The sequence below is a fragment of the Eublepharis macularius genome, chromosome 14 (assembly GCF_028583425.1).
Source record: "Eublepharis macularius isolate TG4126 chromosome 14, MPM_Emac_v1.0, whole genome shotgun sequence".
Taxonomy (NCBI): Eukaryota; Metazoa; Chordata; class Lepidosauria; order Squamata; family Eublepharidae; genus Eublepharis; species Eublepharis macularius.
Genome location: NC_072803.1, coordinates 40,264,917 through 40,282,511, shown reverse-complemented (window position 1 = coordinate 40,282,511; position 17,595 = coordinate 40,264,917). Strand labels below are relative to the sequence as shown.

Below are 17,595 nucleotides of genomic sequence, written 5' to 3'. Positions count from 1 at the left end.
ACCTCAAAAGCAAGAGGTGAAACTGACAAGGGCCACTCACTACACAGTGAATCACCTACAGTAGTGGTTTTCAAACCAAGTTCAGGTGAACCCTTCAGTCTCATGGTAGCTTCTTAGGATTTTCTAAATAAGAACATCAACAACAGAGGAGAATCTTAGCCCACCATTACCAATCTTCCCCTCCAATGTGCTTTCTAGAGAATACCGGGTATCTTCTATGCTGCAGCATCAGGAGAAGACCAAACAGGCCTGGCTAGTGCACCAAGTTAGCTGACGGAACTCATGTTCCAGATTCCTATCAATACACAAGCTTTCCATGGCATATGTGCATGGGTATCCTCAGTAGAAAAGTTGACATAGAAAGCATTTCCTGATAATAGGAAATCAAAAGTTGATGCTAGTAAAAAGTATAATGAAACAGTAGCTACATCAACAGTCCATCCATGGAGGGGGTCCCCCTCCATAAGCTAACCTAGCAAGAATCATGTATCAAAAGCAAGGGATGGGCTGCGACTGCAGTCATCCTTCTGGCTATGAGCCCTGTTGTCCTTACCTGCATTCTGCTGGAGTGCTGGGATCTCAAGGACTTCCTGCTTGATTTTTTCAGGTGTAATCAGCTTCTCTTTCTGCATTTTCTTTTTCTCGGCAGCTGCCTTCCTAGCTTCCAGTTGCCTCTGCCTGCAAGACTTGGCTGGCTCAGGAAGCTTCCTGACTTCCCTTGGAAAGGAAGTGAGCACCTGGATTGCCCCACTGCCCACCTTTGCAGCTTGATTCTCCTCACTGCCAAACTCATCTGTGGGGGACATTTTATACAGTGGAAGGACATGCAGTTGTTCATCCTCTGGGATCTGCCCGATGGTACGATTGTCTTCTTTTGTCAAGGTACACACCTGAAAAAGTGGGCAAACAAGGCACAGGTTAAATGATATGGAATGCAGGAAACCAAGGCCACAATCCAAAGAGCTACTTGTGCTCAGTCAGTGCCTTGTAACGTAAGAAAAACTGCTTTTGCAACTCGATTTCCAACTTGATTTCAAAACTACTGTTGAAGAAACTCAAGACCAAGGATCTCTTGAACGCATGGAGCAAGTTGCATGGTTCTTGGAATTCTGGTCGAGAAATATTCCAGTTCAAGATTAAATCTCTCATTACAGCGTTATACACATGCCTTCATTTCCCTTGGGCTATGAACTTTAATAACTGGTTATAATTAGCCATACATGTTCCTTAAGGCAAAGGGCTTCCTTAATTTTTTCTTGCTGGGGTTCATGCCTATGCAAGTTCCACCAAGGCAAGTATGTGCACACATGCCCCCTTGATTGGATCTACTCAAGTCTACCTTGCTATGTTCCAATACTGCAATGGCAACTTCAGTCCAGTGGGTAGTGCAACAATTTAAAAAGAACTCCGGGCACATCTGCTCTTCACAGTGGTTGTCCAAAGAATTCTGGGAATGCTTTGCTCATGATTCCTCGTCAGCTCCACCCCTGCTCTCACTCTTTCAATGGATGAATGGATTAGTGATATTAGTGATATTCAACCTCAGATCAAGGATACTTTAGTGATATTCATTAGTGATATTCAACCTCAGATCAAGGATACTTTCTTACCACAGTGCACCCATTGTAGAGGTTATGCTGATCCTTATGAGCATGAGCACAGAAGTCCATACATGCTGTCACCCCGGAGAAGGGCCTCCCCTCTTTGAGTCCAAGCCGGCAGTCTATTGCTATATCTTCATTGTTAACCTAATTTTAAGAACATACAAAGTTCTACTTACAATGAGAAGTGTAACAAGACACTAAAATCAGAGGATGTGAGATGGCCCTGTCAAAAGCTACAGCATCCCTCTGCCCTCTCTTAGGATAGTACATGCTGCTTCTCAGCATATTTCTCTGTATGAAGTCTCCCATGTGCTCATTCTATGAAAAAATGCACCTTGCGGCAGACAGAAAGTGATGTGTGTGTGGGCAGCGAAACTGTATATTGCAAGGCCTCCTAGAGGATGCAGGATCACACAGGAGCATGTTGTAGTTCCCAGTGGGTGGGAGGAAGCTGGGCTAACCTGGTCAAAGGAGGGGAATGAAATTTTGCCTCACCACAGCACTGCAGTTCTTTAATTTGCCACAGGAGTGAATTGAAAACAGTTCCATGGGAGAAAATGAAAGGGTGAATTCAGGATCTCCGGGGCATAGGCTAGCATCTGGTTTAGCCTTCTCTCGTCTGCATTACATACTGCAGCTCATTTTACTTTGCCCCATTATCAGTTCCACTTCTTGACCATATTAGGCTGTAAAAAAAACCCTGGGGAAATTGGCTTCTCAATATCAATTCTTCTTAAAGCGAACAGCTGAAGAATGGGAAGGTAATATCCAGCACCTGATTTTGATAGGCATGGGGTGCCAGCTTCTTATAAAGTGGGGCAACTTCTGTAGCCAGGTCCTGGAAACTTCTTCTGAGCACTTCTTCCTGAAACAAGAACCAAAGTTTGCTCATTAAAATACAAAGCAACCTTTCCAAGGGAAGAGACTAGTCGTGTTCTAGCCCAACTCTATCTGCTTTGAATGGCAGCAGCTTTCTAAGGCTTCATGCTCAGAGGACTTTCCCAAGGCTGCTGTCTGTCTGGGATCGCAGGTTCAGCTGTACATGCCAGGGGCTGGATTTTATGCATGCAGAGCATGGGCTCTACCACCGAGTCTCTGCTTTTTCCTCCTGGAGCAGAATAACAAAGAAACAGATGCACTGGGATGTACACTGGACTTAGAAACTGTACAGTCCTATTAGGACAGTGCTGGTAGTCAGACCAGTAGATCTTTATTAATACAGGCTCAAAAATCCACCAATGGCTAAAGACTTGGCTGCCATTTTAAAGACAGGAAACAATTAACCCTCTCCACAATCCTTTCAGGCCACTTACTATTATTCTTATTTTACAGATTCTGAAAGAAAAAGGTCTAGCTTATTGCAAATTAGACCTGGGATCGGAACCAAGATCTTCCTATTCAGAAATAAGACTAGATTTCTGGAATCAGCCACTGCTTAGATGGCTTGAAATGCAAAAACAAAAGAGGAACCCACTGGCAAAGGTAAAGGTAACTAAGCAAGGTGAAAACACACCAGTAGGGACAAAGTAATCACAAAATGTATCAAAAATACTGTAATGGAGTACAACTCTCATAAATAGTCAATCCAATCAGTAACATGAGTCAGGTAAGAATACAAAGACAGGTGCACCAGAGTCGTGTGCAGGTGACTAACATATATGATACAAGAAATCCAACAGGAAGACATCCAACAGGTAAGTCCAGAGATTCCAAGTATTTGAATAAAGTTAATCAAGATTGATAATACGTGTTTTCTTTCAGGTGGAGCTGTGTTCAAAAGCTGCTGCAAAGAAGCCCACGATGCCCGACAGACTGTGCCAGCTGAGTTCCGCTGTTTCGTGTTCCCGCGTCATCAGGGGCAACATTTAACCACCTTAAACAGAAATTAATTCATACTTCCATGTGAGACTCAATACACCAATTGACTGTCTTGACTTTGGCATGTTGGAAGTATGAATTAATTTCTGTTTAAGGTGGTTAAAAGGTGGTTAAAACAGCGGAACTCAGCTGGCACAGTCTGTTGGGCATCGTGGGCTTCTTTGCAGCAGCTTTTGAACACAGCTCCACCTGAAAGAAAACACGTATTATCAATCTTGATTGACTTTATTCAAATACTTGGAATTTCTGGACTTACCTGTTGGATGTCTTCCTGTTGGATTTCTTGTATCATATATGTTAGTCACCTGCACACGACTCTGGTGCACCTGTCTTTGTATTCTTACCTGACTCATGTTACTGATTGGATTGACTATTTATGAGAGTTGTACTCCATTACAGTATTTTTGATACATTTTGTGATTACTTTGTCCCTACTGGTGTGTTTTCACCTTGCTTAGATGGCTTGAAAGGCAATTGTGCTGCTGTGTAGTTTGCATTAACATGGTTCCTGATATGCTAGTATTCTATATGCAGGGATTTAGAGGGTTTTTTGAAAATGAAGCCAGAAGATCAGTTCTGGATGTACTGGACCTAATGTTCAACTGAAGGAAAACCAGGGAAGGGCGTGGTCTGAATGCTGTCTTTGTTTAACATGCATGCTGGCCTCAATTTGCATAATTTAAATCTTGTCCTGTCTGCTGGAATAAAGCTCTCTCGTCCACCATGACCAAGTGCTTTACTTCCTGTTTTCTTTTAATAGTACAACAATTCATTTTGCTTTAGTGCATGCATTTTTGAGAACTGTGCTAGGACTGCAGTGTTATTATTCTAACTCTTAAGTCACCATACACTGGTAAGCCCAGGAGCCTTAACTCACCTTGCAAAATGAATGAGTAGCCCTGCGTTAGGTGTGTGTGTGTCTTACTCACCTCCTTAGGATTGTCTCCTATTAGCCTGAATTTCCTAGGAGTTTTACTTCGAGCATATTTGCACCCGTTGAAATACATGCTCCAGGAGCAACCAAAAGAGAAAGAAGCACCACAAGAGTTGGGGTCCTTGCCTTGACATGCACAGGTCCGACTGGAAATAAGTACAAAACAGCACATGGGCATATTAGTGTAAAGAAAACCACAGGTCTGTGGCAGGAGCAATCCCAATCTAATCCCAGGGTATCAAACACAAATAAATTAGAGGGCCATAAACTCCTCCAGTCAACAGTGCCTGGGAACTACGATCCTTAGCTGGCAGCCTCTGATTTTTTATTTGAAAAACTGCATAGTGTTTGCTAGTGATGCTATGAGTCCCGAAGGTTCAGTCTTCAGCTCATCCTAAAGTAAGCTGTTCAAGTAGCAGCTCTATTTTCTTTTAAGAGAATGAGAAACTCAGTGAGGAGAGAGAGAACGAAAGTGAAGGAAGGACTTATATGAGAAAAAAATTAGAAGTTATATCCCAAGTTGCAGGTTAAGAAAATGCAGTACTGTTTAGTGGCTTAGGACTGGGGAGAACTGAGTTCAAGCCTCTGTTCAGCAATGAAACTCTCTGGGCGACTTTGGGCCAATCTCTTTCTTTCTCAGCCTAACATGGTTGTGAAGACAAAATGAAGAATCATGTATACCACCCTTAGCTCCTTGGAGGAAGGGTGAAATAAAAAGTGAAAGAGATAAAGCTGCTGATCTGAAAAGCTAATCTAAAAATGCTTCAGTTCAAGTGCCTGACCCACAACTGGTTCCCACATGCTCCAACCAGAATCTACGCTACATACCAGGCCTCCTACTAATGTGCATCAGCCTCCCTGTAACAAGCAGGAGGCAACAGGAAATAAGGTTCCCACCCTTGCTCCGAATGGTGCCACCGCAAACAAGGCATATTTTAGTGGAACAATCCACAGAGCTCAGGCAAACAAGACAAGCCTCACACTGCAGAAAGGAACATCAACCAATAAATAAAAACCTCTAACATAGCTCTTTCCCATCAGCCCATCCACTTGGCAAGCATTCAAGGCACTTACTCATCATTCAACCCACATCGTCGAGTGGTGGGGTTTCCATATTTTGTGAGTGTGTCAGTGAGCTCTTGGTACAGGGTGTCTCCCAAGGTGCGAGGGATTCCCTCCCAGGCCAGAATCAAGATGATGATGACAGCATTCTGGCAGTGGTGGCCAGCACGATGCCGCACCAGGCACAACAGCTTCTCATCTGAGTTGTGTCTCCTGATGACCTGGAGGGTGGAAGAGGGCACTGATTGGTTAAGGAAACGAAACACATGTGCACATATGGAAGCTACCCAAGCGCTGCTTTGTGGCATAAACCAGCCTTTTATGCAAGGCAATTCCTACGCTCTGCAACAATGATGAAAGAAAGGCGACAAACCAATACATTAAATGTTACTTTGCTTCAGCTCCCTAAAGCTGTTCTTGAATTGGAGGGGGAGATGTCTAGGAATTTCTTGCATGGTGACAAAAAAATGTGGAAATAGATAACTCTTCAGCCAAGTCTATGTGGTAAAAGCCACTTACCCACTTAGCAATAGGGCAACCGCGAGAACTCTTTCCCTCCTTCCCTGTATAGATCACCTTTTCAATTCTGATGGCTTTCCCCTTCTCACCATACCTGGTTGAAGAAAAAAAATCACAATTCTTATAGAAAAGGAACAAACATGGGGCCCGTGACGGAAAGCTCTGTTCCAGTGGATCCTATCCAAATGATTAAAAATCTCTTCCTGGAGAAATATTAGAGAGAGTGGGTTTCCAATGGCAGTGTGGATGTCCATTCTCCTAGACTTGCTTCCACTTCTGCACCACATCAAGTTAACACATCAGACTCCAGGCAGAGACACTGTGATGACTCATGTTCCGTAAACAACAATAACTATAACATTCTGCAAAACCTTAAGACCTGGAAACCATGTGTAGGACGTCTTATTTTCTAGATTCCTCTCTGAGCGCTGATGAATGGCGAGCGTGTATATTTTCAGTGGGAAAGACTGTATTTTTTGCTGCTTCTTCCCAAGAGCCTCTGGTGCATCTTGAAATCGGTCCTACACCCATCATCATATAATCTCATAGTCTACAAAACCTCCTGGCCTCCACTTTGAGAAAGTTACACATTGCATGCTTTGGGATCTTCCACCTTGGCCTGTAACATCTTTTTTCTCAGTGATGCCATTGCTGCCTTGACGGTGGGACATGCCTGCCATTTGCTTTGCCAGCCAGGCACTTATACAACACTCAGGGGGGTCACAGGCTCACTGCTTCCCTGGCACAAGAGGAGGCTGGCCAGGTCGGACACTTCTCCAATGCTTGGGGGTGAGTGGGCTTGCCACTTCCTGGCCGTGGAGTAGGCTGGTTGGCTGGGCCCTTCCCCGTGGGCAAAATTAAAGGACATTTATATGTCTGGTATTTTTACCATGTTTTCCCTGGACAGCCAGATAAAAAACAGATTGTCAGGGGGAAAACTGGGCACTTAGTAATTCTATATATCTCTGCAATGAAAAGGGCTAGAGGCTTATTTTTTTAAAAAGCTGAGAATTCAGTGAACCCAATACATAAATGTTATGGCAATATTCATGTGTTGATTTAAAAAAATTGAAAATTCCAGTAGCATGGGGGATGGGAAGTGGGGTTGGATGCTGCCAGGGGACTGAGGCAGAGAAAATATGGGGAAACCTATCATGCAAAATCTCTGTTGTTACTGCACTGTACTGACCACCACAGCACCAATGGAAAAACCACACAAACTTGTTCCCTTTTGTAAAACCCCAAGGTTGCTGTGAGAATGCCATGGGATAAATCCACGCTGTGCCACCTTGAGCTCCTTGTAGGAAGGGGAGGGAGTTAATGTGATAGAGACAGAAAGCATCTTTAATCATAAGTTAGCAGAGCCTCCGTTAACCTAAGAGCAATAATATTTAGTATGATGAGTGTTAGCTCAGCAACCCTTATAAAGGTATGCCAATATTATTATCTCACATTGAGGGTGAAACTTCCCATAACCCAAATTTCAGGAACTGAAAAATGAAACACCATAACTTCATGCATATGCAGCCATTTTCTATTTAAAAGCAAAAGGGCAGTCTGTAAACAGTTTCAGTGACCTGCAACCAGGGCTTTTTTTCTGGGAAAGAGGTGGTGGAACTCAGTGGTGGAACTCAGGACTGCACAATGATGTCACTTTGGGTCGGCTGGAACAAGGGGGGAGTTTTTTAAAGTTTAAATTGCCCTTAGTGAAAATGGTCACATGGCCAGTGGCCCCGCCCCCTGATCTCCAGATAGAGGGGAGTTTAGATTGCCCTCTGCACCAGCAGCGCGGAGGCAATCTAAACTCCCCTCTGTTTGGAGATCAGAGGGCGGGGCCACCGGCCATGTGACCATTCTCAAGAGGTGCCAGAACTCCGTCCCACTGTGTTCCGGCTGAAAAAAAGCTCTGTCTGCAACCATTACTGTTTTCAATTACTGCCACAGATTTCTGCTTCTGGTTCTTTCTTGGGGGAGGGACTGCTAACTCCTCACTCTAATATTTGGCCACATCCCAGAATCATTAGGCCTGGACAAAAACAGGGATGGAGTAAAGATGTTAAGGCCAGAGGTGCAGGGACATGGACAGAAAAAATGGAAAGGAATCCTCTGCCCGCCCACCCCCCATTTGGAAATACTGGGAAGTACTGAAAAACTCCATTTAAAATATTACCCAAAATACATCCTCCCTGTTTCTTCAGTGAAAAACTAATCTGCATTCACGCTCTTGTCATCTCTCACCTTGATCTCTGCAGCCTCCTCCTCTCCGGTGTCATTTCACACACACACACACCCAATACCTCTATTCAGCTCTCATAATCATTCACCTCTGCCATTGTTCTGACCCTGCAATACTCCTGCCTATCAGCTTCCATCAGCTTCCAATTTACTTCTGAATCCAGCAGAAACTCTTCATCCTTTCTTTCAAATCTCTTCAAGGCCCTTGTAGTCTCCCACCCAGCTTATCTCTCCATGCTCCTATGCTGATCTTCAGCTCCACTACTTTCAGCAATCTCCTGCTTTCTCTAGCAATCCTGCCCTTTCTCCTTTGCTGCCCCTTTTGCCTGAAGCTGCTTCCCGGCCGGGACACCTGGTGTGATGTCACCTCTCTAACTGCCTTCATACCACTCTTTAAAACCTACTTTTTCCATGAAGCTTTTGGGCACAACTTCTACAGTTCCTGTCCCCTACTGAAATGAAGTCAAAGCATATTATCTCTGCTTGACTTGTTTCTCCTCATTTCCATCTCCCTCTCCTTCCTTTGTAGCATCCTTTGTGTCAAATGGGAGATTGTAAGTTCCTTGAGAAAGGAACCTGTCTTCTTGAACTTTGCTAGCTGCATTAACAGCATTGCACAAAATAAATAAATAAATGAAAAGGACTGTGCTGCCCACTCTCTCAATGGCAGGAGTGCCATTTGTGCTGCAACACACACAGAGTGAGCTTCTCAGAAAATCTGCTTTGTGTGGGAGCTTTAGGGAGCAACAGCAATTGCTGCCTAAAGGTTCTTTTCCAACCTACATCTTTCCTCCCTGCGACGGCTTGCCAACCTTGGAAGTTGAGACAGGGTGCACATGACTCAGCAGTGCTGTCATTAGGTATGACTCAGTGCGTTCAAGAGGCTATGAGTCAGCTGCAGGGATCGAACAGCACCAGTTTTAATGGACGTGCCCACCTGCACGCAGTTTGCAAGGTTAACCCTTCTCTGCCTCCTTTGTTCAAGTAATGTACGGCCTAATCTCAAACAAGCTGCAATAAGTGTATTTCTAATACCAAAATGTTAAGGAACAACATTCTCTTCTGTATACATGATAATACCTCTTGAAATTATTAAGACATGAACCATCTAAAAGAGCAGATCTTAAGCTTCAGTTCAATATATATAAATAGTATTTTGAATGTATGTACAATTTAGAATATACAATGCCAAACTTATTTCAATCAATGGAGAGTTAGGCAACCACTTCAATCTCTCTCATGGAATCACTGGGACATCAAAGTGCTTATGACTGGCTGGATGGTGTCCATATTATCATTAGATAGCTTTTAATGTACTGAATTGACACTTCATGAGAAAGGCTGGTGCAGACGAGTTCTGGTGTACAAAAGAGGTGATGAGCCAAAGTAATTTTCCTTTAACCCAGAGGTGTGCAATCTTTTACATTAAAAGAGACAAGCTACACCAAAATTAAGGGAAAGAGATCAATAAGCCAGAATACGGCCACCTATTTGCATAAGTGAATCTATGCAGCTTAACACTAATGACAAATAACACGTTGATTAATAATCAACAAAGTTTCCACAGTCCAAACGCTAGTTGTTGTTAATCCTTTATTGGGAAGTGGCACACACAAGATCTCATAATAAGTTATAAATATACACAGGCGCATCCTTTGCTATTGTTTTTGTGCACTGGCATAAATCTACACATAGTTCCCACTTAGTGAACGGCAACTGTTCACCTCTATTGTTTCCCTTTCTGCAAAGCATCTCCAAGAAGCCTTTTAATCCCGTAAGAATTGTTGCCTGCCATTCTCTTCACATGCTAATTATTCTAGCATCCCACCTTCCCCTTATACCTTTAAGTAATACCTTAACTTAAAGCTTTCATTTTTTAAATTTTTTATTCCAAGCCATATTTGCGCTAGAGCTATAGGTTGCAGTTTCTGCTTTAACCAGAGCATGTAGAGGTAGGCCCTCACTAACTTTAATATTAATACTATGCTATCTCAAAAGATTGCCATGTACAGAGAGTTAATATTCTGATCAAGCCTTTTGTGTAGAATTGTGGCACTCGTGAATTTCACTTCTATCTTTTTCTTTAATGAGCTCTGCATATTCTGTGACTTACCGGTCCTCCATGAGTTCCCTGATGGATGCCACAGTAGGTCCAGACCCCAGATGAGTGTAATACGGTCCCTCGTCTTTCTCAACTATTTGTTCTGTTTAAAACAAAAAAAGGCACATTTTATTTCAGCCTTGCTACGCTTTAGGGGAACAGGGACTGTTGAATGGGGACGCACTAATGTCACACAAAAAAGGGAACAAAACAAAGTTATCTTGGCATACAATCCCACGTAACTTTTAGTTGCTGAATGTTATCAACCTTTGTCGGAAAACAAAAAAGGACAGTCCAGTTGTCCCCTTGCTCCAGCCCAGTTCCAGAGCAGCATTGGGTTAGGGAGCTGGCTGCTAGTAAGAATCGAGCAGGATCCACCTACTAAAATGGGCAGACAGGTTGCCCTTTGGCAGAATCATGTGATTCTGGATAACCTAGTGTACTCCAGACTTCTACACACTCAGCCATGATGGTCAACCAATCCACACTATTTGGGTTTCAGCTATCAACAAGAACAAGTGGATGCAAATATAAAATGCTCAACAGAGAACACATGGCCAAAGTCAGTCACCAAAGCGGTGTACACTGTACCTGATCATTCAGTCAGGCTAATGCTGGAGATCCTTTTGACAGATTGTGCCCCATGTTTTGGACTTGCTTCTTTCTCCATCTGCTGCCTATAACACGACCCCAAGTTTGTCATCTGAGGACAGTGATAGGACTAGCCCCATCTCATTCCTGCAGAACCACGGACCTCCAGATAGGTCACTGCATGGAGTTGCACAGGCTCACAGAAGCCCTGGCAGGCAGGTCAGGTAGTAACTACCACACCTCAGTCTGTCCTGAAATTTCAGAGTTTGTGCTGCCTTCTCACTAGCCCTCTTTAGAAAACATCTCTGTGTTGACATCAACGTACTTAGAGGGGGGATGGGAATGAGGATGCTGGTCCAGCCGATTTATGATTTCTGGTTCCTTAGTATGGCATCTACATGTATACAAAGTTTATGTGTATACACCAAACTGAGAGCCAGTTTGGTGTAGTGGTTAAGAGTGCAAGACTCTAATCTGGAGAGCCAGGTTTGATTCCCCACTCGTCCACTTGAAGCCAGCTGGGTGACCTTGGGCTAGTCACAGCTCTCTGGAGCTCTCTCAGCCCCACCCACCTCACAGGGTCTTTTGTTGTGGGGATAATAATGACATACTTTGTAAACTGCTCTGAGTGGATGTTAAGTCATCCTGAAGGGCGGCATATAAATTGAATATTTATGATGATGATGATGATGATGATGATGATGATGATGATGATGATGTGCTGCACTCCCACAATCAGTGATGTTTGAAAAAGCAGCATTCCCAGTCATAAGGACAAAGACTACAAATGTAGATGTTGTGCTCATGGTCTGCCAATGGTACATAAGAACTGGGCAAAGCAGTTTGCTTATTCCTGCTCCCCATGTATACATACATTGATTTCAATATGCAGATACTCGCTGAAGAAGGGAAGAAGTAGGAGACTATGTGCATTATCTTGGATAAAAAGGTTTTGCTTAGTTCCACTTTCTCATGGAAGTTCCACTAGGTTCCTCTCCTTACCTACCAGGTTCCACCCTCTGATGTGCCATGCACCTCCAAGGCTCTATTTGCTGAGTCCAAGCCTCAGGAAACCTCAAAACTCTTGATCATTTTTTAAATAACTGGTGCCAGTGAATCAGTGTGCAAGCAAAGAGGAGGGCCTCAGGATCCTATGCAACATCTCAAGAACAGTGTGGCAAAACTCTTGATTGCATAATCTTAGAGTTGCTCTCAACCACCTGAACAATATTGCAAGAGATTCTTGAGAGGAGCACCACATAGGGAAACAAATATACTGAGGTTGGTCCTGGCTTTGTTCCTAACCTCCTAAAAGCATAGTCACACCTACAGGACAAACAGACATGCACAGTGCGAGTAGAGCGAGCCTGCTGTAGGAAACACATTCACCACAATTATGACACAGTATCTTCTCCCCAGGATCAGCTTCAAGGGGAACCTGTTTTCCCTGCTAGACCAGAAGCTAGATTAAATGTTCCTTGTATCAGTCACAAAGCCACCTTCCCCTTCTCCCTTTCCATACTGGTTTTAAAGGGAAACACACACAGAGAACCTCTGAAAATAACAAAGCAAACTAATGATTGCATAACTATGGTAGGAGCTTAAGGTTTAAAAAAAAACCTCACAATGCAGACAGCCCACTTGAGGAGGTGGTACATCTTTTGATCAGAGTAAGACACATTTGTCAGCAGAAGAGTGGGAGTGGCAAACAAGTCCTGCACCCATTCCTGTTTCTATATACATGCTCTGTACACAGCCATAGAGGTTCTGAGCAAGATTTTGGCCAAAGCTTCAAGTTTGCTGGGCTACAGTGCTAACTCTACTAAGAATCACATCTACACAATGGGACTGCAACCATGATTCTGTCTACTTAGGGCTATGAACTAATTAAACAGGCTTTTGTTGAGTCATCATCTGCCTCTGAGTTAATCAATCAATGAAATTTAAATCAATGTACACATTAAAATACCTATGCACCATTATGAGATACTGGAGGAAATATAAAATAACATAATTTAATAAAAAGCTAGTGCTCACTGATGGAAACAAAGTCCATCTTAGATTATTACCTACTTTCTTTTAAAGTAGCACACTAGCAACCAGAACCAAAATAGCTTCAAAAACCAAAGTTAAGTTTCAGCTCTACCAGCTAAAATTTCCCCTCACTAACTAGATTAGATTTTCCTCTCATCAACTAGAGTTTAGGTTGATTTAGAGCACAATCCTAAAGCCAACCTAGAAATGCTTTGGATATCAGTTTATGCCAGCTTAACTTGAACACAGCACTGCACTGACAGCATATCTAGCAGAAGGGTTCATGGCACCCAAGGATGGAGCAAGAGTGAGCCAACAACCCACCCCCAGTGCCAGCATAATGTTATGCCAGTAAGATCACTGTCATAAGCAAAAACAAGTCTTCTCCCTCACCTGTCTTCCACCATGCCTAACATTGTACAGTTTAGGATACCAACTATATCTGTACCCATCACAACTTCCCTAAACAACCATGAACTCTAGCAATTATGTCATAGGTCACAAGGTGCACAGCATCGGGTTCTGTCTCTCTGGCTTGATAATATGCATACTGACAATGCACACAAGATGGAGGAAGGATTTTGGTAATGGACCAAAAGGGGGCATTTTGCACAACCAACCATGGACGAGAAAAAAGATTGTCATGGCATATTACTGTCCATGCTATGCTCAAAATTGTTAGAACTGGAAACACAAGGACAATGCCCCTCCAGTAGCTAAGCAATGGGAGAGAAATCCCCTACCTCCATCTCTGATTGCAGCTAGTATCTCCCTCTACCCCCTTGCAATATGTACCTACTGCTTACTGGCTCAGCAGCCCTTCCTCCCACAATAATTGATGGCAGTATCTCCCACACAGGAGGTGCATAGTCAAATATGCACTGTGAAGGAAGAGACCTCCCATGGAGATACACTGACAGAACAAAATCGTGATGTCAGCACAATGTCATGATTGTGTAACTTCCCATTGCAAGGGGGAACCAAGGAACATGACCACATTCCAGGATTAACATCAGCTGCTTTACTCCAACTATTCATGTTTCGATTTCTCCTTTTATCTTACGGAGCATCAGGGACTGGTCTAACCAGAGACCATAGAGTGCCCCAGTGCAAAATTATACAAGGGATGGATAAATATTGGTCCAATGAATACACTGCCTCCAGCAATAGGTAGATCCTTAAAGATGAAAAATACCAAAGGGGAAGTGTAGGGAACCTCAGTGGTGTCATTATCTCAATTTTGTAGCTCATACCACAGACGTTGTGGCTGAGCCCACATGCTATTTGTTGCTACTGCTAAACATCATTAAGTGTCTCTTTTGGATCTTTCTAGACAGCCCTCCAACTGGTGAGGATGGACCCCATTCACAGTGCAGTGTCAACCATCTGCTAAGCCTACAACATGATCGAAAGCTGCAATGACCAATGTATACCTAACTGCTCTGCTGTGTGGTTTCAAACTCTCTTGTTATAGTCTGGATTCTGCACCAATGCAAGCAACTGTTTGACATGCACAGTTATATCTATCATGGTTATGCAGTGATAGGGACAGCTCAACCTGTGATTCTGTTGGTTGTCACTGCCGCTCTTAAAGGCACAGGAGTCTTGCTAGAACAAGAGAACCGGTAACCCTTTTCATACAACCTGCTTTCAGAATTGTTTTCCTGATATCATTCAATAAATATTTGAATTACTTCTCAGCTGCCTTTCTGTATTAGTAGCATTTGATAAGATAGGGATCTATGCCCACCCCCTACTTGACAAGCCTATACTTTCCTCAAACTGGAAGGTGATTGAAAGTGTCTCCCGATGTCTACGAAGTTGTGCACCAGTAAGAGGGAAGGGCACACGCCTGAGTGCTCACCCCTCCCCATCACTGCTGGAGTGTGGTAAATCATGCTTGCTATGTGGGAGGAAGGGGAGACGGACAGCTAGGGTTGATAGGATGAACAGCAGCAGGCAGCAGTAATTAACTTCAAGGGATGATGATATGGAAAAAGGCTGAGCAAAATGATAAACCTGGGACAGGCAATCAGCAAGAGCTGCCCTTCCACAATGACTGGATCTGATAGTGCAACATCTTAGTTGTGGATAGGATTCCTCCTTCTAGTTCTCTCTGATAACTAACTACAGACTTGAAACAGGGGCCTCAGGCATGACAAGTCTGTTCTGTTTCACAGTGCGACATCTTTCCCTACAGTCTTTCCCACCCTGGTATATATCGCTGGCTTCAAGACCAGAGTCAGGGGAGAATTCCAAATGCCTTGTGATGTGTTTTTTTCTTGTGTGTCTAATTGGTTATGTGGTTACAGGGAAGCTCTGCAGAGTGTGAAGTATGGGTTCTAGGGGTGCGCAAAACGAAATCCTCGAGCCAAAGATATACACAGATTTTTAGAAATTGCTGTTTCTAAAAATTACTTTGATTCTCCAGAATGGTAACAGAAATTCTGGATGCTTGGAATAACGAAACCACTTCCCTCCAAAAATCCAGTTTCAAGTTCTAATACCTACCAGACATGTAGCATGAGCATGTGTTTTCCTTTGTGTATTCCCTGATAATGGCATCTCTCCCTTCCAATCACACTTGCAATGGAGGAGCAAGAGCACTCCCAGCCAATCCCAAGCTTCAGAGAGCTGCCATTCTCCTTCTTCCCTCCTTTATGGTTGGAGAGAGTTTTCTTTCCCCTCTGAAAGCAGAAAGCCTAGACTAGTTCAGGGACCCATATAATTCAAATACTTTGTCTAATTTGCTTGAAACTTGGAGTTTCTTTGGACACTCTGCTGCAATTTTGGTGACATTTGGTTGAAAAACAACTCCAGCCGCCTTTAAAAATCCCCACAGGGAATAATGAACGTACAATTACAATGGCTGGGGGAGGGGCATCTTGTTCAGGGGCCCACAGAATTTAAACCCTTTGTTCAATTTGCTTGAAGCTTGGGTGTTCTTTGAAGAATGGCAGATCTCATGCCTTACTTTATTAAAGAGACCACAACAAGGAAGTACGGCCAACAGTTTTCAGCAGAAAAGTAGAAGTTTTTTTATTGTCAGTCACTGTAAGAGTAGGAAAATAAAATTAATGCAGACAGGGGTGGAGGGTTATTCCTATGCCCAGTCTGGAGCTCTCCCACTAGAGATGAGTGCAGCTACGTAGAGAGGGACCTACTTTGGGGGGGATCTATAAAATCAACCCCCTTGATTGAAATTTAGGAGGTCTTTAGATTAGAGGGAGCAGTGTTCTGTGCAAACTTGATGCCATTATCTTTATAAACAGCTGCCCTGGACCTTGAATAGGCTTTCCATTAAAAATAATGGTCTCAAGGGGACAGGGGGAATCCTCAAGTTTGACTCCCGAACTGGTAATACTTTATCCAGAAATAAGCAATAACAGTAAAAATTTCCCCCCAAAGTCCACATCAGAAATTATAACAAAGATTTTCTCAATGCACATTTCTAGAGTGTTGTGCCTTCTCCTGTTTTAGCTACTGATTGGCTTGTTGCTGGCTTAAAAGTGAGCTTTGCCTTCTTTCCACCTTCCTTGGTGGAATTTGAATCCCTTACTCCTGTGTGATAGATATATAAGACATGGCCCAATCCTCCATACAGTGCCAGACTGCTGTTTCTTTCCTTATGTTCTGCATATGGTTGAGGGCAAGCTTGGAAGGAATGCTGGCATCACCATGAACTGAGTGTTTGCTTCCACATATTGCGGCACTGACATGCCAATCTATGATTAGCAAGTGTTGGCTATGTTGCTAAGGTCTCCAACACAGGATCCTTGGGGTTGTTGTTGTTGGCATTTTTTCTACTGAGATGGTAAAGGATACTGATTAGTTATGCCAGTGCTGCACTGGCCTCAGTGATGTGCCAGCATGGTGTAATGGTTATAGTGTCGTCTGGTCTCTGGGAGAACTAGGTTCAAATCCCAATTCTGCCAGGGAAGCTTGCTGGATGACCTTGTCCAGTAACACACTCTCAGCCTAACTGAATTCATTGATTCGTTGTGAGGATAAAATGGAGGAGAGAAGAATGAGGTAAGCCACTCTGGGTTCCCACTGGGAGAAAGACAGGATATAAATGATGTCGGGGTCTTAGGACGAGGCTGCCAATCCACCAAGTAGATTTTCTTTTCTAACATTTGGTTTGGGATCTTAGTTGGGGAGCTTAGCAATTCTGTATAAATGACCTTTGTTATATTTCTGGTCGTAACATCCTGTGACTGAAGACTGCTCTTCACATTAGTTTCTGCATGTACAGGGCAATGTATGCATCTCATTCAGATGAATGATAATGCATTTATTACTCGTAGTAGCCTACAAGCTGCCAGAGAGATTACAATCATATTGCTCATGTGTTTGCCTGGAAGTCAGACTGGGATATTATATATTCATATATAACTATGCCTCTGTTTGACTTTCTAAAATGTAGCTATGTGAAACTGAAGGGTGGCAACTGGACAGACCAGCCAGTTTCTCAGGCTGCCCTGGCCAACCCACACTACCTTGATACATAATTGCTCCCAGCACAATTGACAGGGATTATTGCCAAAACTGATTAGGGCTATCCAATTCATATGACCCATCCATCAGCAATGACAGCAAAGCCTGTAGCCTCAGTTCTCCAGGGCTTGCCAGATACT

At 43.4% G+C, this 17,595-nt stretch overlaps 1 protein-coding gene across 2 annotated transcripts in view; it reads right to left on the bottom strand.

The window, feature by feature from the left end:
* The window catches only part of TET3 (tet methylcytosine dioxygenase 3), a 90,807-nt gene that overhangs the window by 2,740 nt on the left and 70,472 nt on the right, over positions 1-17,595 (bottom strand). For both annotated transcript variants that reach the window (XM_054997326.1, XM_054997327.1), the window contains 7 exons: positions 10,346-10,436; positions 5,998-6,091; positions 5,491-5,699; positions 4,412-4,562; positions 2,380-2,469; positions 1,611-1,748; positions 554-890 (listed from right to left, as the gene is read on the bottom strand). In XM_054997326.1, the coding sequence (XP_054853301.1) occupies positions 554-890; positions 1,611-1,748; positions 2,380-2,469; positions 4,412-4,562; positions 5,491-5,699; positions 5,998-6,091; positions 10,346-10,436 (1,110 nt within the window). The remainder of the gene's footprint in view (positions 1-553; positions 891-1,610; positions 1,749-2,379; positions 2,470-4,411; positions 4,563-5,490; positions 5,700-5,997; positions 6,092-10,345; positions 10,437-17,595) is intronic.